At 41.7% G+C, this 22,466-nt stretch overlaps 1 protein-coding gene across 1 annotated transcript in view; it reads right to left on the bottom strand.

Moving 5' to 3' along the window:
* The window catches only part of MYO1H (myosin IH), a 160,818-nt gene that overhangs the window by 55,827 nt on the left and 82,525 nt on the right, over positions 1 to 22,466 (bottom strand). Inside the window, exons 12-17 of the mRNA XM_075853654.1 lie at positions 19,754 to 19,859; positions 16,013 to 16,093; positions 12,744 to 12,835; positions 11,390 to 11,484; positions 9,133 to 9,179; positions 1,042 to 1,122 (exon numbers count right to left, since the gene is read on the bottom strand). Coding sequence (XP_075709769.1) covers positions 1,042 to 1,122; positions 9,133 to 9,179; positions 11,390 to 11,484; positions 12,744 to 12,835; positions 16,013 to 16,093; positions 19,754 to 19,859 — 502 coding nt within the window. The remainder of the gene's footprint in view (positions 1 to 1,041; positions 1,123 to 9,132; positions 9,180 to 11,389; positions 11,485 to 12,743; positions 12,836 to 16,012; positions 16,094 to 19,753; positions 19,860 to 22,466) is intronic.

Here is a 22,466-nt window from a genome sequence, read left to right as displayed (position 1 = left end):
GAGGAGAATAGGGAAAGTTAGGACCACTCCGAAACCTTGGAAGTCCAGGTACAAAGGGGGGTTACTCATAAGGATTAGCTCGTCTCAAGCTGGTGAAGAAATCCAAAACCCCTACCCGCCTGGTTCGAGTGGTCAGTGGTAGGTTGATAGGCAAGATTCAGGGATAGAGTAATAATGTTTTTAGGGGGGACTGTCAGGGATCATTACCATGTATATTGTTTGCAAAAACATTATTGCTTTATATCAGTATATTCCACAAAGATTTGTAAATGAAACAACATTCAACCTGTATCAGGGGCACGCCTATGGAGACACCACCCCTGGAATGCAAGAGGAGTGTACAGATGGACTTACAGCTGAATAGAGCCAATGGGGCTTAAGCACATCCCACATCTCCAGGGAGGAGATTGTGTTCTTTGTTCAATAAAGTTTAGTTCTCACTTCCTGCTTCACTGAGGGAGGATCTGTACCAACTTGTCTCCTGGTATATTTTCTCCACGCATGCCCTCAGATTCCAGCTTACAGAGGATGTTATTTGGTGTGAAATAACAGGGAAAAGGAAGTTACCCTGACAACGGCATATCCTAGCAATATGTCGTCACTTGCTACGGCCAGAATGCCCCTTTAAATTATTAAATTCTGTCTGCCTTCATCCACCACCAGGACTTACTGAAGGCAGATTTATACAGTAAACAGTAGGACTTAATAATATATATATTTTTTTATATAACAAGTGTTGTTTTTTTAGCTCTGTAAGAGAAAAACAGAACTCTAATAGATTTAAAGATATTATAAAGATATTATGACATTAATCAGCACATAATTTCGGACCTATTTAGAAAGAAACAATATATTAAATATCAAAATCGTCTCGCTAGAAAACAGGTTGTGGGACTTTAAATTAATGGGTAGGAGATATAGGTAAAAAATATTTAGTACCCCTTAAGATATCATCAAAATAATAATATTAATCATATGATACAATAAAATACAATGTGTTACCTAAAACTACTACTACATGTAATAGAAGATCAAACGTACAGTCTCTGGCCGCTTTCTGTTGTCCAGTTCTGAAGTGTGAAAGCAATCCCTTAAGATATAATTTTTAGATTTTATAAGCACCTGAAAAATATGAGTTGGTGTAAATATGCAGTATAAATATCGAGCAAACATAGTGAATTATAGTCTTCCATTTTGGCTTATCACATATTGGAAATGAAAAGTAGAGCAGTTCTCTACTAAAAAAATATAATAAAAAAAAATAAATATATATATATATACACATACATACATGTGTGTGTGTGTGTATATATATATATATATATATATATATATATATATATATATACAGTGAAGGAAATAAGTATTTGATCCCTTGCTGATTTTGTAAGTTTGCCCACTGTCAAAGACATGAACAGTCTAGAATTTTTAGGCTAGGTTAATTTTACCAGGGAGAGATAGATTATATATAAAAAAAAAAAAAGAAAATCGCATTGTCAAAATTATATATATTTATTTGCATTGTGCACAGAGAAATAAGTATTTGATCCCTTTGGCAAACAAGACTTAATACTTGGTGGCAAAACCCTTGTTGGCAAGCACAGCAGTCAGACGTTTTTTTGTAGTTGATGATGAGGTTTGCACACATGTTAGATGGCATTTTGGCCCACTCCTCTTTGCAGATCATCTGTAAATCAGTAAGATTTTGAGGCTGTCGCTTGGCAACTCGGATCTTCAGCTCCCTCCATAAGTTTTTCGATGGGATTAAGGTCTGGAGACTGGCTGGGCCACTCCATGACCTTAATGTGCTTCTTTTTGAGCCACTCCTTTGTTGCCTTGGCTGTATGTTTAGTGTCATTGTCAGGCTGGAAGACCCAGCCACGAGCCATTTTTAATGTCCTGGTGGAGGGAAGGAGGTTGTCACTCAGGATTTGACGGTACATGGCTCCATCCATTCTCCCATTGATGCGGTGAAGTAGTCCTGTGCCCTTAGCAGAGAAACACCCCCAAAACATAATGTTTCACCTCCGTGCTTGACAGTGGGGACGGTGTTCTTTGGGTCATAGGCAGCATTTCTCTTCCTCCAAACACGGCGAGTTGAGTTAATGCCAAAGAGATCAATTTTAGTCTCATCTGACCACAGAACCTTCTCCTAATCACTCTCAGAATCATCCAGATGTTCATTTGCAAACTTCAGATGGGCCTGTACATGTGCCTTCTTGAGCAGGGGGACCTTGCGGGCACTGCAGGATTTTAATCCATTACGGCGTAATGTGTTACCAATGGTTTTCTTGGTGACTGTGGTCCTAGCTGCCTTGAGATCATTAACAAGTTCCCCCCTGTAGTTTTCGGCTGAGCTCTCACCTTCCTCAGGATCAAGGATACCCCACGAGGTGATATTTTGCATGGAGCCCCAGATCGATGTCGATTGACAGTCATTTTGTATGTCTTCCATTTTCTTACTATTGCACCAACAGTTGTCTCCTTCTCACCCAGCGTCTTACTTATGGTTTTGTAGCCCATTCCAGCCTTGTGCAGGTCTATGATCTTGTCCCTGACATCCTTAGAAAGCTCTTTGGTCTTGCCCATGTTGTAGAGGTTAGAGTCAGACTGCTTAATTGAGTTTGTGGACAGGAGTCTTTTATACAGGTGACCATGTAAGACAGCTGTCTTTAATGCAGGCACCAAGTTGATTTGGAGCGTGTAACTGGTCTGGAGGAGGCTGAACTCTTAATGGTTGGTAGGGGATCAAATACTTATTTCTCTTTCACAATGCAAATAAATATATATAATTTTGACTATGTGATTTTCTGTTTTTTTTTTAAATATAATCTATCTCTCACTGGTAAAATTAACCTAGCCTAAAAATTCTAGACTGTTCATGTCTTTGACAGTGGGCAAACTTACAAAATCAGCAAGGGATCAAATACTTATTTCCTTCACTGTATATACACACACACATATATACTAGTCCTTCTCAATGAATTAGAATAACAGCAAAAAGTTAATTTATTTCAATAATTCAATTCAAAAAGTGAAACTCATATATTATATATTCATTACACGCAGAGCGATCTGTTTCCAGCATTTGTTTTTCTTTTAATGTTGAAGATTATGGTAACAGTTAATGAAAACCCAAAATTTAGTGTCTCAGAAAATTTGAATATTATATAAACCCAAGGTCAAAAATTATTTTTTAATACCAAAATGTTGACCTACTGAAAAGTATGTACAGTATATGCCCTCAATACTTGGTCGGGGCTCCTTTTGCATGTGTTATATCAAGTCCAGAGTCAATGCAGTCGTCTACCAGGAATGTATAGAGCACTTCATGCTCCCCTCTGCTGAAAAGCTTTATGGAGATGGTGATTTCATTTTCCAGCAGGACTTGGCACCTGCCCACACTGCCAAAAGTACCGATACCTGGTTTAATAACCACTGTAGAACTGCGCTTGATTGGCCAGTAAACTCACCTGACCTAAACCCCATAGAGAATCTATGGGCTATTGTCAAGAGGCAGATGAGTCACCAGACCAAACAATGCAGACGAGCTGAAGGCCGCTATCAAAGCAACCTGGGCTTCCATAACACCTCAGCAGTGCCACAGGCTGATCGTCTCCATGCCACGCCGCATTGAAGCAGTAATTCATGCAGAGTCAGAGCCCCGACCAAGTATTGAGGGCATATACTGTACATACTTTTCAGTAGGCCAACATTTCGGTATTCAAAATAATTTTTGAGATGGGGCTTATATAATATTCTAATTTTCTGAGACACTAAATTTTGGGTTTATGTCAATAGAGACAGCGACATCTAATGTGATTGACAGAGGGAGGGAACTCCCTCTGTCACCCCATCGGTGCCCCCGCAAAGAAATAGCGGGTCGCCGTCGGGTTTCCATGGCAGCCGGGAGCCTAACAAAGGCCCCCAGGTCTGTCTTCAACAAATGCCGGAGGCATGGCCTAATAGATTGCTTGTCAGTTTTACACTGACAGGCAATAATGCTTTGGTATACTAAGTATTCGAAAGCATTATATATGCGATCAGCAGATCGCATAGTGAAGTCCCCTGGTGGGACTAAAAAAAAAATGTAAAGCAGTTAAATAAAGTTTGTGAAAAAAATTTTTTACAGGCAAAATGAAATAAAACTGTCTGTCTGTCTGTCTGTCCATAACATTTTTTTCCAATCTTCCTCTGTCCAATGTCTGTGTGCTTTTGCCCATATTAATCTTTTCCTTTTATTAGCCAGTCTCAGATATGGCTTTTTCTTTGCCACTCTGCCCTGAAAGCCAGCATCCCGGAGTCACCTCTTCACTGTAGACGTTGACACTGGCGTTTTGCGGGTACTATTTAATGAAGCTGCCAGTTGAGGACCTGTGAGGAGTCTATTTCTCAAACTAGAGACTCTAATGTACTTGTCTTGTTGCTCAGTTGTGCAGCGGGGCCTCCCACTTCTCTTTCTACTCTGGATAGAGGCTGTTTGTGCTATCCTCTGAAGGGAGTAGTACACACCGTTGTAGGAAATCTTCAGTTTCTTGGCAATTTCTCGCATGGAATAGCCTTCATTTCTAAGAACAAGAATAGACTGTCGAGTTTCACATGAAAGCTCTCTTTTTCTAGGCATTGTAAGAGTTTAATCAAACCCACAAATGTATTGCTCCAGATTCTCAACTAGCTCAAAGGAAGGTCAGTTTTATAGCTCCTCTAAACAGCAAAACTGTAGATAATGCCACAGTGCCCTCTGTAGATAATACCACACTGCTCTCTGTAGATAATGCACCAGTGCCGTCTATAGATAGTGCCACACAGCTCATGTAGATAATGCCACAGTGCCATCTGTAGATAGTGCCACACACCCCCTGTAGATAATGCCACAGTGCGCTCTGTAGATAGTGCCACACAGTCCCTGTAGTTAGTGTCACACCCTTCCTGTAGATAGAGCCACACACACACCCCCTTGTAGATAATGCCACACACCCCCTTGTAGATAGTGCCACACACACCACCTTGTAGATAGTGCACCACGCCCCCTTGTAGATAGTGCCCCACACACCCTCCTTTGTAGATGGTGCCCCACACATGCTCCCTTGTAGATAGTGTCCCACACCCTCTATTCTAGATAGTGCCCCACACACCCTCCCTTGTAGCTAGTGCCTCACACACCCTCCCTTGTAGATAATGCCCCACACACCCTCCCTTGTAGATAGTGCCCCACACATCCTCCCTTGTAGATAGTGCCAAAGGGGCTCCCTCTAGGAGCGGAATCCCCGGCAAGAGCATCGGCAACGCTCTGGCCGGAAATTCAGCTCCTGGAGGACCCATGACGGCAGCGGCAGTGCAAAGCAGCGGTCGTGCACGCAAATCATTAAGATTGGCTGCTGGCAGCTCCCTTTGCAATTGACGATCAATGACGTCCCAGATGTGCTTGATGGGAGACCAGTCCAGAGATGCTGCAGGCCATGGTAGCAGGTTTAGGCCATGAAGGACGCTCACAGTAGCACGAGCAACATTCGGATTGGCGTTGTCCTGTTGAAAAGTGGCTTCTGGGAAACTTTGGAGAAATAGTGGTACCACTGGTTCCACGACCAATTCAATGTAACGCCGAGCTGTTAGTGTACCTGAAATGAAGACTAGAGGGGTTCGGCTACCATACATTATGCCACCCGACACCATAATCCCGGGAGAAGGACCTGTGTGACGTTTCCTTGTGAAGGCCTCTTCATGGTGTTGCCCACGTGGTCTCCAGACCAATCTCCAGCTATTATTGCGTCCGAGACAAAAACAGGACTCATCGCTGAAGAGGATAGACCTCCATTTCAGCCTCCATTGCCGTCTTGCTGTGCACCATGATAGCCTTTGAGAGCGGTGGCGAGTGGTCGATGGAAAACCTGTAGCTGGATGTTTGGCTCATAGCCCAATGTCGTGCAGACACCTTCTGATGGTCTCCACAAATAGAGAGCAACCAGGCAGCACATCCAAAATAAATGGAAATGTATTCACCCACAGGTGCAACATTTCAGTCCAACAGGACATTTCTCAAGCATCCATTCATTCCATTTGCTTTGGATGTGCTGCCTTGTTGCTCTCTATTTGTGTATTCCATTCATGGGACTTTGAATCAGGCTCCTGTGAGGCTTGCACCCATCATATTATATTTCACTTTGTATCTCCGGTGATGTGATAATCTCTCCTTGTTTTTCCTTCTGATGGTCGACACTCGTTGCCGCCCTAAACTTGGGATGTGACTTCCAATTTCACTTGTAGTACAGAATGGATCACTACACGCTGTTCTTCCAATCAGGCAATCTGTCCGTGCAGAGGTTCACCCAACATTGAACAGTGCTGACATCTCAGCCTAGGCGCATAGCAATCTACCAGAGTGATAAACCAAGGTCTCTCGGTTCAAGGATTCTGTCCCTCTTAGTTTGCAACAAGTGGCGATAACTGGCACGAAGCATCGCACAATCATTTCACACCACTTGATCCCATTTTTGAGGTTTCATGTGGCTAAAAACCTTTGCTTTCAATCTGACTTTTATGCCCCTTCCACATGCCACAGATTGGAGCTCGGTGCTTGAAAATGTCATCATTTGCAGATCTTAGTGACACCTGCTACTTCCTTGATTTGCACAACCTTACGGCTTGCTCTTCTTGGTGTTGCAATTTCAATGTTGAGGAGTATATATATATATATATATATATATATATATATATATATATATATATATATATATTTATGTATTACTGTGAGTATTATGATTATGAGTGTTGTTCAGATGCTGACATATTTTGCAGGGCAGTAATTGCATTAGAAGTACAAGTCTGGTGAATGAATCATTTTTAGTTTCTATCGGTTTGATACGAGACCCACTAAGTAATCTTTGAGTTCCAAGATTTAATTACATAAAGAGTTAGTACACAAAATATATTAATTTCTATGACTTTAATTATTGTCTTTGTTTATTTTACTATGTATTTAACCCCTTAACGACTGGCATATAGTGTTTCTACATCGGGCGTTCGGTGTAGTTCTTCTGAAGCGCCGCCTTTTCAGAAGACGTTTTTCCGCATCGGGCGGGGTGCTCCTCAAACCCAGGCTGTCGCTAGCAGTCCCAGGCTTCAGGGAATCGATTGTAGACTCCTAGCAGTGGTCTCCGAACTCCGATCATGTTTAACCCCTCAGATTCGGTGGTCAATAGCGACCGCCGCATCTGAGTAGTTTTAGAGGGGTGGGACCCCATCTCTAACCCCACTTGCCTGGGGGCCTAACAAAGGCCTCTGGCATGGCCTTACACTGAAGTATTGCAGTGTATTATAAAAGTGATCAAAAGATCGCATAGTAAATTCCCCTAGTGAGACTAAAAAAAAAAAAAGTTCAAAAAAGTTTAATAAACTGAATAAATAAAAATCCCAAGTAAAAAAAAATAATAAAAACCCACTATTTCCACTTACAAAATAATTTATTGTGAAAAAAAGTGAAAAGTTACACATATTTGGTATCGCCGCATCTATAACGATCCCAAAAATTTTATTATTTAACCCGCACGGCGAACGCCGTAAAAAATAAAATAAAAAACAATGCCAGAATTGCTGTTTTCTGTTCATCCTGCTTTCAAAATAGTGATCAAAAAGTTGAATGTACTCCAAAAAGTCCCGCAAAACAAAAGCCCCCATGTCAGTAGAAAAATAAAAAAGTTATGGCTCTTAAAATATGGCGACACAAAAACAAATAATTTAGAAAAAAAGTGTTTTTACTGTATAAAAATTTTGGTATCGCCGCAATCGTAACGATCCGCTGAATAAAGTTATTATGTTATTTATACCACACGGTAAATGGCGTAAATGTAAGACATAAAAAGACATTTGATTTTTTTTCCTACTACCCCACCAAAACAGTTAATAAAAGTTAATCAATAAATTATAAGTACCCCAAAATGGTGCTATTACAAAATACAACTTGTCCCGCAAAAACAAGTCCTTATACAGCTATGTCGACATAAAAATAAAAATGTTATAGCTCTTTGAATGCGACGATCGAAAAACTTGAAAAATTGCTTGGTTATAAGGCTGGATTCACATGAGCATGTTCAGTCCGTAATGGACGGAACGTATTTCGACCGCAAGTCCCGGACCGAACACACTGCAGGGAGCCGGGCTACTAGCATCATAGTTATGTACGACGCTAGGAGTCCCTGCCTCGCTACGGGACAACTGTCCCGTACTGTAATCATGTTTTCAGTATGGGACAATAGTTCCACGGAGAGGCAGGGACTCCTAGCGTCGTACATAACTATGATGCTAGGAGCCCGGCTCCCTGCAGTGTGTTCGGTCTGGGACTTGCGGCCGAAATAAGTTCCGTCCTTTACGGACCGAACATGCTCGTGTGAATCCAGCGTTAAGGTTTAAAATATCTTCAGTATTAAGGGGTTAACTGGAATAGTCTCTAGTCTCCACTGCTCAATGTTTCATATCAAGGAAGGCCTCACTTATGTTGATGGCCGCTAGTCTAGTCATACCAAACCTCTGTAAAACCCTCACTATTTTAGAGTGGCTCTAGAAATTAATAAAATCTCCATGATTGAAGAATTGTTTGCCAAAAACCTAGACTACAATTCTAAATACACTAACACCTGGATGTTATGGGCTCACTATACTGATACTTGCAAATACATTAGTTGACTTCTTCCTCATACTTGATACCAGATGTTACCTACCTACTTTTTTATTGTCTGATTTTTAAAATGTTTTTCAGCCTTCTAACTTTTATGTTTTGTCTACCAAACGGATGGGACTTTGGCTTTGTCAAGAGTCTGCTCAACCTAGCTATGTTTTTACTTCGAACATCCTGAATGTATTATTACAGTGTGGTTTTACCATATGATTGCACAATTTGATCTCTATAACACCAGGCATCTCACATATTGTGACCTTATTTGCCGTCTTCCTTTGAATTTCCCTTGGTTTCGGTTAATTTTTTTATATACTTTTTCTTGAAAACAGAAAAAAAAATTGTAAAATGCAATAACAATGTGAAATCTAATTTATTGTACTGTAAGATTTACAACAGTAATATTCGTGCTTCATGCAGTGTTTTCTACATAATACACAAAACTTCAGCATATGGCTGCTTACCTCTTTTAGATTCCTGTAAAGCAAGTCATTATTTTTCTCCAAAAATCCTACATGAATAAAACGAAAAAACAAAAAAACAAACAAACCTTAATGAGAGATCTAATTTTAGCTTTGAAACTCATACATAAAGAGTCACCCTAGTGCCAACTGATTACTAATAATACAGTAGACATTTCAATATTAAATATTGAGTAATTAAAGGGATAGTACAGGATTAGAAAAGATGGTGGCTTTATTCAAGAAATAGTGCCACACCTGTCCATGGGTTGTGTCTGGTATTGCAGCTCAGCTCCTTTGAAGTGAATGGGGCTGAGCTGCAATACCACACACAACCTGTGGACGGGTGTGGCGTAGTTTTTGGAAGAAAGCCACCATGTTTTTTATCGTGTACAACGCCTTTGAGCAAAAATAGAATAAAATAGAAGACAGTATCTCATACAAAATGTGCTTATTAGCATTTACAGCAATTTCATATACATAAAGACCAGGGGCGTAACTAGGAAAGACTGGGCCACATAACAAACTTTTGACTGGGCCACCCTCCCCTGGGTGCCACACACAGCCCTCCCTTGTAGATAGTGCCCCCCCTTAGATTGTGACATACAGCCCCCATTGTAGACAGTGCTATTCAGCCCCCTGTAGATTTTGCCACCCTTCCCCCTGTAGATAGTGCCCCCTCCCCCTTGTAGAGAGTGCCATACAGCACCCCCGTGTAGATAGTTCCCCCTCCCCTTGTATACAGTGCCATACAGCACCCACTTGTAGATAGTGCCCCCCCATTCCCCTTGTAGATAGTGTCATACAGCCTCCCTGTAAATAGTGCCCCCTACCTCCCCCTTGTAGATAGTGCCATACAGCCCCTCTGCAGATAGTGCCATAGAGCCCCCTGTAGAAAGCGCCCCCAACCCCCCTTCTAGATAGTGCCATACAGCCCCCCTGTAGATAGCGCCCCCACCTCCCCCTTGTAGACAGGGCCATACAGCCCCCCCCCCGTGTAGATAGTTCCCCCTCCCCCTTGTATACAGTGCCATACAGCACCCACTTGTAGATAGTGCCCCCCATTCCCCTTGTAGATAGTGTCATACAGCCTCCCTGTAAATAGTGCCCCCTACCTCCCCCTTGTAGATAGTGCCATACAGCCCCTCTGCAGATAGTGCCATAGAGCCCCCTGTAGAAAGCGCCCCCAACCCCCCTTCTAGATAGTGCCATACAGCCCCCTGTAGATAGCGCCCCCCACCTCCCACTTGTAGACAGGGCCATACAGCCCCCCCTGTAGATAGCGCCCCCATTCCCCTTGTAGATAGTGCCATACAGCCTCCCTGTTGATAGTGCCCCCCACCTCCCCCTTGTAGATAGTGCCATACAGCCCCCCTGCAGATAGTGCGATAGAGCCCCCTGTAGAAAGCGCCCCAACCCCCCCCTTCTAGATAGTGCCATACAGCCCTTCTGTAGATAGTGCCCCCCACCTCCCCCTTGTAGACAGGGCCATACAGCCCCCCTTGTAGATAGCGCCCCCACCTCCCTCTTGTAGCTAGTGCCATACAGCCCCCCTGTAGATAGCTCCCCCCACCTCCCCCTTGTAGACAGGGCCATATAGCCCCCACTGTAGAGATAGCGCCTCTACCTCCCTCTTGTAGATAGTGCCATAAAGCCCCACCCTTGTAGATAGCGCCATACAGCCCCCCTGTAAATAGCGTCCCCACTTCCCCCTTGTAGATAGTGCCATACAGCCCCACCTTTGTAGATAGCGCCATACAGCCCCCCTTGTGGATAGCGCCATACAGCCCCCCCTTGTGGATAGCACCATACAGCCCCCCCCCCCCCTTGTAGATAGTGCACCCAAAAAAAATAGAACTTTATGCTTACCTAGGCCCCGTTCCTGCAACTTTGATGGCTCCCACTCTTTATAACCAGTTAGAGGAAATCTTCCTATGGTGGTTGTTGCTATTTGAAACCATGGTCTCCAACATATATATTATCTATCCCAATCCTCCTTGATTCTATCACCCCAAACTCTTGTGATTTTGCCCAAAAACAATTCAAATAAATTAGTTTGGCTTGATGTATAGTGACAGTAGGGATTGTGCCATTCTACAGTTCTTGATAATGGGATCTACAGGTTCTATAATGTACCAAAAGGCTGTGAAGCTCGCATAATTATTTCAGTAATGAGTTAAAAAATGTAATATTTTTAAATATGATTCTTTTCTACACCTTACTGAGATTATTAATATTTTATTTACAGTTCCTTACTTACCTACAGCACAGTACGTAACTTCCCCTGCGTAGTGGATAAGATGGAAGTCCACCCAGTCTATTGACTTCCTGGCTCCAGGGCCTGCAAGTTTGCGGCTGTGAAGTATACATCAGATGATGAAGTGTCTCAGTGATGCTAGAGAGGAAGCTGCTACATATAGAATAAAACTAATCAACAATAAAAGCTATTTCTGTCTTCAAGAAATGTGTCTATCACCGACAGTAAGGCGCTGTTCACACAGAGTATTTTGTAAGCAGAAAAAAATCTGCATCAGAACACCTTCAGGAAAGCCAAAAGCCGCCTGGCATAAAAAAAACACCTCTGCCTCCCACTGTAATCAATGGGGGGGGGGGGGCGATTTTGGCTGTTTTTTTGGCGCTGATTCTGGCACGGTTTCCGCATCAAGATAAGTGCAAAAAAAAAAACCTCAGTGTGAACTGACCCTAATTCAGTTATGCTGGGATAGATGGTGCATTACACGACAGAGGTCACAATGACAGTGTTGAGGTGGAAGATAGTACTGTTTTTTTTCCTAAATTAGTGCGGATTTTGTTTTTGTTTTTTAATAGTCCAGATTTCCCTGTACAAATAAATGAGGAACAAACCCGTCTAGGTCAGCACCAACTCTAAATACAGCACTATTCCTGCAATTCTTATTCCCTCTGTCAATTTATGTTTTATATGTTGTCAGTCCTGTGAACAATTCTTGTTTATGTGTTTGTACAAGTTCTTGCTACTTTATAAACACTAGATAATATTATAATCCTTAAAGAGGCTCTGTCACCAGATTATAAATGCCCTATCTCCTACATAATCTGATTGGCGCTGTAATGTAGATAACAGCAGTGGTTTTTATTTTGAAATACAATAATTTTTGAGCAAGTTATGAGCAATTTTAGATTTATGCTAATTAGTCTCTGAAAGACCAACTGGGCGTGTTTTTACTTTTGACCAAGTGGGCGTTGTAAAGAAGTGTATGATGCTGACCAATCAGTGACCATACACTTCTCATTGTTCCAGCCCAGCTTCTTTCACTGCACAATCACACTGTGCTGTGGATCATGCTGAGCTGGAACAATGAGAAGTGTATGAGGCTGATTGGTCACTGATTGGTCGGCCTCATACACTTCTTTACAACACCCACTTGGTCAAAAGTAAAAACACGCCCAGTTGGTCTTTAAGAAACTCATTAGCATAAATCTAAAATTGCTCATAACTTGCTAAAAAATGATAGTTTTTCAAAATAAAAACCACTGCTGTTATCTACATTACAGCGCCGATCAGATTATGTAGGAGATAGGGCATTTATAATCTGGTGACAGAGCCTCTTTAAATCCAAGGATCTTGTGCTTACGTTAGAAAGTGAGGGTGATCTCCAACCTTCTCTTCCAGTTTTGCTAGAAAGCTGAGGTCTGTGGCTTCCCCAGGACGCAAACATTCTTCATCCTACAACAGAAGAGACAACATACGCAATGACAATAAATGTAAACATGTCTTTGACACACAACATGTAGCACAATGTATCAACACCGCAACTAGGATCTATTATACAAAATCTAAACAATTCTATTGCAACAGATATATCCTAGCCTTGTAAGGGTATGTTCACACGCTGAGTCAAAAACGGCTGAAAATTACGGAGCTGTTTTCAGAGAAAACAGCCTCTGATTTTCAGGCGTTTTTGAAGCTGAAAATGAAGCTTCTTTTAATTTGGAGCTTCTTTTGAGGCTTCTTTTCAGGCGTTTTTTGAGGCGTAAACGCCCCAAAATACGCCTGGAAACACTGCGTGTGAACATACCCTTAGGGTATGTGCACACGAGAACTGTCTTTTACGTCTGAAAAAACATACTGTTTTCAGGAGAAAACAGCTGCGTCGTTTCAGACGTAAAAGCTCCTTTTCGCGTTTTTGCGAGGCGTCTTTGACGCCCGTAATCTTGAGCTGCTCTTCATTGACTTCAATGAAGAACGGCTCAAATTACGTTTCAAAGAAGTGTCCTGAACTTCTTTGCCAAGGCAGTCAATTTACGCGTCGTCGTTTGACAGCTGTCAAACGACGACGCGTAAACGACAGGTCGTCGACACAGTACGTCGGCAAACCCATTCAAATGAATGGGCAGATGTTTGCCGACGTATTGGAGCCGTATTTTCAGGCGTAAATCGAGGCATAATACACCTCGTTTACGCCTGAAAATAGGTCGTGTGAACCCAGCCTTAAAGTCAACCAATACTGATCTATTACAGGCCACTAGTGTGCAAAGCACTGGACATATTTGTTATAAATTGGCATATTACCATCAAGAGCAATGGTACCAAACCTATCTACCTGTTGTGAAACTACAAATCCCATCATGCCCATGTTAGTGATCTAGAGTCATATAGGCTGGGTAATGTGGGAATTTGTTCTTTCAAACATGTCTCATGCAAAATATAAACATTTTTCAATTGGAATAATTTTTTTAAAACGATTCTGTGTCTACATATTGCTATTACCTATTTGTTATTGTGCCCCCTGTTCTTTTGATTCTCTTCTCAGAACGATCACCTAATTCGGGAATTTTAACGTTTCTATGCCAGTTTTCTGACGTAGAAACTTGGAAACAACCCAAAAGTTGAATTTTTTTTTTACTTTGGGCTGTTTCTATTACGCTCTCCATTTTATAAAAAAAATGGGCTGAGCTTAGTAGAAGGGGCGTGGCCACTCACATTCTGCTGTATTTACTATAATTTATGGCAGAAACTGGCTTAAACTATAGTGGAAATCTATGCAAGCTCCTGGCCAGTCTATATTTAATTCAGTGGCACACGGACTGCCGAAGATGCGTGTGTATCTGAATTAATACTGGTGTATGAAACGTCAGTTTTAATAAAGTGTCCAGTGCTGGTGGACACACATGCCCAGTCACTTCCACCACACGGGTTCTCTTGCACATGGGCGGCGGAGAAGAATCGGCATAATTTAAGCAGCTTCTTCTGACCAGCACTGGACACATTAAAGGCTATGTACACCTTTGAATGGTTTGTTTTTTTATGCACTTTTTGTTGTGATTTTAAGCACCTTTAATTGACTTGTATTTTTAAAAAAAGTTTACATTTTACGATACAGTTTCTATGTATCCTGTATACATAGAAGCTGAATTGTTCTCTCTCAGCCAGTTCCGTCAGTTCAGCTTAAATGATGGCTTGGCTGAGAGCAGGTCCTATGTGTCTCTGACACACAGATTCCACCTAATATCGATCACATCAAAGTTGAACAACTTAGATGTGATCGATATTAGCTGGATCCTGTGTGTCAGAGACAGATCTCTGTATATCCTTTGATATAATTATACATAGTTATTACTTAACCCCTAAGTCGTATATATTCTAATCTAAACAACCCTAATCTTGACAATATCTCTGGGTACTATAGTCCACCCATTCCATTTATCACTTTGGCTGGCCGCCTTTGAACTGACTCAATTTCTACTATGTATTTCTTGTGCACTGGTGCCCAAAACTGCACACAATATTCTATATGCAGTCTAACTAATGATTTGTAAAGTGGTAGAACCAGGGCCAGCGCCAGCACCCGGCGAACCCGGGCAAGTGCCGGGGCCCACTGCGCTTGGGAGGGCCCTCTCGCGTTGCCGACGCTCTTGCTGGGTATTCCGCTTCTGGAGGAGCACCTGAAGTCACTGTCCAAATAAGGACAGTGACGTCTGGGTTCCTCTGGGACCGGAATCCCCGGCAAGAGCATTGCCGATGCTCTGGCCGGGGGTTCCACTCCTGGAGAAGCCCCTGACGTCACTATCCATATATGGACAGTGACGTCAGGGGCTCCTCCAGGAGAGGAATCTCTGGCCAAAGCATTGGCAACGCTCTGGCTGGGGATTCCACTCCTAAGAGGAGCCCCAATGGCACTATCTACAGGGAGGGGGTGTCTCGCTATATACAGGGTGGGGTGTGTGTGGCACCATCTACAGGGGGTGTGTGTGTGGCATTATCTACACGGGGTGTGTGGCACTATCTACAGAAAGCACTGTGGCACTATCTACAGAGGGCACTGTATATATGGTGGCACAAACTGGGGGCCTAACTTCTATATTAGGACATAAAGGGTGTCTAACATTTATATCTGGTGGTCCAAACTGGGGGCCTAACTTCTATACGGTGGCATACACAGGGCTTAACTTCTATATGGAGGCACAAACTGGGGCCTAACTTAAAGGGGGCCTAACAAACTGGGGGCCTAATTTCTATATTAGGATATAATGGGGGTCTATCTTTTATATGGTTTCACAAACTTGGGGCCTAACTTCTACATGGGGACATAAACAGGGCCTAACTTCTATATGGGGACACAAACTGCAGTTTTTTGTCGTTTTACTGCCGCCGTGAGTTCCCCCGCAAAGGAGCCTACTAAGGCTGTTTCGAGCAAGGGCTCACATAAACCTGGAGCCGGCCCTGTGTAAAACTATGTTCTCATCATGTACATCTATGACCCTTTAGATGCACCCCATGATCTTATTTGCTTTTGTAGTTGACACTGGTTGCTACAGTTACGTTTACTGTTAACTAAAATTCCCAGGTCCTTTTCTATGTGAGTTAATGTAATATATGTATATGAATATGTATATATTTTACCATTATAGCGATGATTCCCTTGTGCTTCTCTTCAATTAAGTCACAAATAATTTTGTTGTCAAAATACTGGATAGGTTCCCACTGTTAAGAGTAAACACATGTTTATTATCTTTGGTTCATGTGAAACATCATATAGCTGCATACTTATATGTGTCCTCTCTGCAAAGGATATGAAATAGTAATGATGGTTATACTTTAGGATTCTTACAATTCTAATATTTTATTCAATTTTTTAAATCCCAAATAATCCGCTATCTAAGCAAATGGGCTTGTTCCTGATGTGCTCTATCCGCATAGCACTGGTCTGGCTGTTAGCTGTTGAGTCTGGTCATTTCATGAAGCCAGTTGATAGGAAACGTTTGCCTTAAACAGATAGTTGTTACCTAACAATCGGCCATGAAATTGATAAGTAATTGTGGCTCACAGCAAGAATCGGAGACAACTTAACCCACAACTCTCCCACACCCCAGCTGACCATCCTCTTCTTCAGTTCCCATGACCAAGTATGTAAAGTTTAACCCCTTAACCTATCATGTACATCATGATAGGGGGTGGCAGAAGTATGGAGCGGGCACCCTGACACCCGGCTCTAAAAGTCGTGATATGGGATAACTACGATCCCGGCCATTTAACCGCTTAGGTGCTGTGGTCAATAAGGACCTTTGCATCTAAGACATTAAATAGAGAGGGGGGCCATTAAATCATGCCGCAGGGGGTCTCCCTCTGTCACACCATCGCCCCCTGCGGCGTGATTGCGGGGTGCCGATGGTAGTTATGGCAGCCTGGGGGCCTAATGACGGCACCCAGGTCTACCACGTTGGTCTTCCTAATAAAAGCATAATACACTGCAATACATATTTATTGCAGTGTATTCTACAAGAGATTGAACTATCACTTGTTTAAGTCCTCTAGGGGACTAAAAAATGTATTTTAAAAATATTTTTTTTAACAAAAAAAACCTTTTCCCATTTTTACTGTAAAATAATGTTAACAATAAAAAAATTAAGCATAATTGGTATTGCCATGTCTGTACAAGTCTAAACTATTACCAAATATGACATTATTTATCCCGCATGGTGAACGGCGTAAAAAATAAAATAAATAACCGTCAGAATTGCTAATATTTGGCCTTCCCCAAAAAATAATTATTTTTTTTAGCAAAAAGTCTTATGTATCCCAAAATGGTACCAATAAAAACTAAAACTCACATTGCGAAAAAAAAATCCTCACACTGCTCCACCGACAGAAAAATAAAAAAGTTATGGGTCTCAGAATATGGCGACACAAAGCGATTTTTTTTTATCAAACTGTATTTATTTTTTAAAAGTAGTAAGACATAAAAAAACTATATAAATTTAGTATCATCCAAATTGTATTGACCCGCAGGAGAAAAAGGTAACATGTTGTTTTTACATTACAGTGAACGCCGTTAAAATAAAAATAAAAGAGAAATTGCCGTTTCTTTTGTATTCCACCCCACAATGGTTTTTTTTCAATTTCATAGCATTATATGGTACATTAAAAACTACAACTGATCCTACAAAAAATAAGCCTCATACAACAGTATGGATGGAAAAATAAAAAAGTTATGGCTCTTGAAAAACTGGAAGGGAAAAACAAAAACAGGTTAAATATGCACGTAAACCTTTTAAATGGCCTTACAATTTAGAACTAAAGTCACAGAGGCTCAGGAATACTAGAACTGTTCTACGGTCATTTTAGTTCCATCTTTTCCTTTCATTTAGGCCTTATTCACACGAGCGTTTTTCACGTGTGTTACGCGCGTTAAAACAGCGGACGTCACACGGACCTATGCAATTCAACGGGGCCATTCAGACATTCAGTGTTTCCGCTGCGTGAAACTTACTGCATGTCCTATTCTTGTGCGTTTTTTGTGCATCACGCACCCATTGATGTCATCCGTTTGCTGTCTGTGTTTTTCACGCACCAGTTGCTAAAGAAATGATGAGGAAAAAATAAAACACCTCCTTCAGTTTTTTTTGCTGAAGTAAAAAACGCGTGACATACGGATGACATACGCGTGTAAAAAATGCAGACGCGCCCCGTACACGAATGCCACACGGAGCTGCAAAGCAGGAAAAACGCTGCGGTTTTTATGCACGCAAAACGGACACGCTCGTGTGAATTAGGCCTTACTCTCTGTGTAAGAAAATGCTAATGACTGAGGGGCTACATACAGTCATAACAGCCATTATTGAATGCACAATGGGGGGGGGGGGTGACTGTTGGCTATTTATGAGATACTGTTTGGTTGAGAAAACTGGAGTCCCCTTTTCAAGACTCTTATCTATTAGACAGATTGGAAAGCAGCTACCAAACCCACCAAAAAGGCCATACTTACTAGGTAGGTGGGTGGGTGAAAACCCGTTCCCAGCAGGACGCAGACAGGTCAAAAAATGCTGCAGAAGGAGGGTGCATTAAATAGTGATAGCCACTCCCACTAGTCTTGGGGGGAGTGGCGAACTAAGTGCTCACAAGTTTGCGATAAATGAGTGTCAGTGTTAGTGTAGTGCTAGGGTGTGAATGTATGGTAAAAAAGAAATGTGTATGTATGGAAGTGTCAGAACTGTGAGATAATGTAATAAGAAATAAATGTGTGATGAATGTGGGTCAGTGCTGTGAATAGTACATGGGGTGTCAGTACTGTGTGTAATACGTGGAGGGACAATGTGCTGGTTGTCAGGCAAGGCACTGGGGACCCTTGACGTTGGGTTGCGAGCTTTGCGTATTTTGGCCAAAATAACAACTAATACCCCATGTTTCATGGATATGTGTACTATGTATACTTTTTTTCAGGACGCAGCCAGGTCTTATATGCTGGGAGGGCATGATGTGCTGGAGTTTGGCTTGGCATGCAGAGCAGCCCGCCTTAGCTAACAGTAGCGGCGTTACAAATAGGCTGTGATTCGGCAAGATATGCCATACCTGACGACCAGCACATTATCCCTCCACGTATTACACACAGTACTGACACCCCATGTACTATTCACAGCACTGACCCCCATTCATCACACATTTATTTCTTATTACATTATCACACAGTTCTGACACTTTCATACATACATATTTCTTTTTTATTACATTATCATATAGTTCTGACACTTTCATACATACACATTTCTTTTTTACCATACATTCACACTTTAGCACTACACTAACACTGACATTCATTTATCGCACTCTTGTGAGCACTTAGTTCGCCACTGCCCTCAAGACTAGTGGGAGTGGCTATCACTATTTAATGCACCCTCCTTCTGCAGCATTTTTTGACCTGTCTGCGTCCTGCTGGGAACGGGTTTTCACCCACCAACTTAGTAAGTATGGCCTTTTTGGTGGTTTTGAAGTTATCTATGTCCCATTTTTACTGCTGATGTTTTGAAATCAGCTACCAGAAGCATCTCTTGCTCAGGAGGACCCAGCAGGTCTGTGCATTACATGGACAGCCCAATGATTTCAATGTGAAATGCTTTATGCCCAAATCTAGAAGTGCTACATAAAGTGAGGCAGGCTTAAGACACCAAAAAGTATGTATTTGTGAGATCCAGTTGTAGATTACATAGGTAAACTACAGTGTGTCAAAAGTGGAAACAAATATAAAATGGAGTCATATACATTCCCAGAAGACGAGTATGACAATTTGGGAACCTAGCTTAGTAAATATAGATTACTATTACTATAAAAAATATAAAAAAAAAATTATAAGAATATATATTACAGCACCTCAATTCCTTCTGTTTCATATTCTTCTTGCTCTGCCTGTAGTGTCATAGCAATGAAGAGCTGCTGCAGTTTTTCATTACAGTAATTAATGCAGAATTGCTCAAAGCTGGAGAAATTAATAGAGTGTTACAATGTAACTAGCAAAGTTATACTTACATTTGTTTCAAATATTTACACTTAAAAGGAATGTATCACCTATATGTTTTCCCTGAATAAATCCAGATAGTGAAGCATAATATATTTTTCAAATTTTTTGATTGCAGATTTTTTTATTTTATTTTCCGAGCATGATTATGGGGGCAGCCATCTTGCCTGAGTTGCTCTTAAGAACTTTTAGAGATATGCTTTACAGCAGCCACATGACCATATAAAACTATGAACAGAAGGGGACCCATAGACTTGTATGGGAGAGTTTTCTAGGCATGCTCTGTGACCTGTGCAGAGGTCATTGTGCAGGGAGGGATAGAAGGGGAGCTGTGTCCATCACCTGAATGGCGGATCCTGTTTTATCTATATATAGAGGTTACCTTACATTGTAATCCCGGCTGTGATGATAATGTAATGACTGCTGAGAAGTGATCTCTACAGAACAGGAAGTGTCAGTCTATAGTAGGGCTGGGCAATTATGACCTAAATCAAAATCACGATTAATTGAACATGTAACCTCAATTACGATTATTGAACGATTATTTAACCCACACCCCTTTTGCATGCCATGCCCCCTAATTTGCATGCTATGCCATTGAATTAATATTTATCCCCTCAGCTTGCTGTATACTACTGTATATAATATACCCCCTGAAACTGCACCCACACAGTATATTGCCTAATAGTGCCCCACACACAGTATAATGCCCCTATATTAGCCCTCCACACAATATAATACCCCTCATAGCTGCCCCCATAGAGTATAATGCCTCTCATAGCTGCCACCACAGAGTATAATGCCCCTCTTAGCTGCCACCACAAAGTATAATTCCCCCATAACTGTCCTCCACACAGTATAATGCCCCATAACTGCCCTCCCCACAGTATAATGCCCCCATAGCTGCCTCTACATAGTATAATACCTGACTTCCACGCAGCATAATGCCCTTATAGCTGCCCTCACACAGTATAATGCCCGCATAACTGCCCCCATAGCTGCACCCCACACCATATAAAGTCCCCTATAGCTGCCCACACGCTGTATAATGCCCCCACAGCTGCCCCCAATAGTGCCTGATAAAAATAATATACATACTCATCTAACCCCACTCCAATGACGACTGGAAGAGATCCCTATGCTTCTCTGGTCTGTGCGGTACGGCGCAGACAGGCGCGATGGCGAAACTGCCTCACCCCCAGCCATACTTAGTAAATGGTAGAGCAGGGACCATACAGTCCCCGGCTCTACCATTGGATTGAACTGTATCTGCGTCCTGAAGATGCAGATACAGCTTAAAGCGAAGGTATCACGAAAAAAAATTCTAAAAATACATTTTATTTATTTGTGTTCTTGTGTTGTACTTTTTACTTTTTTATTACTTTTACTTCTCTATGGGGGCTGCCATTTTTTTTTTCATCTCTGTATGTGTCGATTAACGACACATACAGAGATGGAATACGGCACATACATCCCCATAGAGAATGCGAACGGGAGCCGTTCCATTCACTATAGCGTACGCCGTCTGTGTGGGAACGGTGCATGTGCCGCTCCCACACAGACCAAAAGGAAGGTCTTTGGCAGAGCGAAATCCGGCGCCATTTTCATGTGGACCGGAAGCCGCGGCCGGACAGTAAGATGACGACTTACGGTCGCGGCTTCCGGCCATATGTTCATGGCAGCGAAGACGCAAGATATAGGAGTGGAGGCGGCGGCAGCGGCAGGAGCGGGTAAGTTATGTTTGTGTATGTGATGTGTGTATTGTGTTCGTGTATGTTCGTGTTATACTGTCTGATTACCACTGTATCTATTCCTCCTACACTGTGCATTCGCTCAGAAAATGGCGGCACACAGTGTAGGAGGTTTGAAGATTCAACCCTCTCCTTCTCCTGGCACTAGACAGAATAAGGGAGGGGGGATTGTTTGAGGACACTAGAGCGAGTGTGTCTACCCCAAATTTGCAGCATAAAGCAATGAGGTTGCTTTACCACATGCCAATGCTGCAATTTTGGGAATTGCTCCCTCTAAGTGACCAGCACATGAAAATGTTATAAATTAGAATCTAATTTATAATATTTCCTGACTTGTGAAAAAATAAAAAAAATTAAAACAATGTGTAATCACTTATATACTAACTGTTTAACTGAAAAAAAAATAAAAAAATTCTAGCGACACATTCCCTTTAAACCAGGAAAAAATTATTGATAAAACCAAAATTCGCAAGATGATGTGGATTAATTGCGATGAATTTCGATTATTTTTCGATTAATTGCCCAGCCCTAGTCTATAGTGGGGCTTAGTGACCAGAGTGAAAACTGCAAGATCTCAGGGCTTCTTTTAAAATATAGATAATGACATGGCAAATGAAAAAAAAAATACCAAAAATTCTTAAAAAATATGTTTCGCATAAAAACGTGATTTAAACAATACGTCATTTTCTGATGAGACATTCCCTTTAATAATAATAGTTATTATCGTTGTTAATATTAATATAAATAATAATAGTAATAATCCTAATATCAACAACATATTTAAACTGTAATTCTAGGGCTTGATGGTAAAATAGCA

This window comes from Rhinoderma darwinii, chromosome 1 (genome assembly GCF_050947455.1).
Source record: "Rhinoderma darwinii isolate aRhiDar2 chromosome 1, aRhiDar2.hap1, whole genome shotgun sequence".
NCBI lineage: Eukaryota > Metazoa > Chordata > Amphibia > Anura > Rhinodermatidae > Rhinoderma > Rhinoderma darwinii.
Note: the sequence above shows the minus strand (reverse complement) of the source record. Positions and strands in the feature narration are given on the sequence as shown.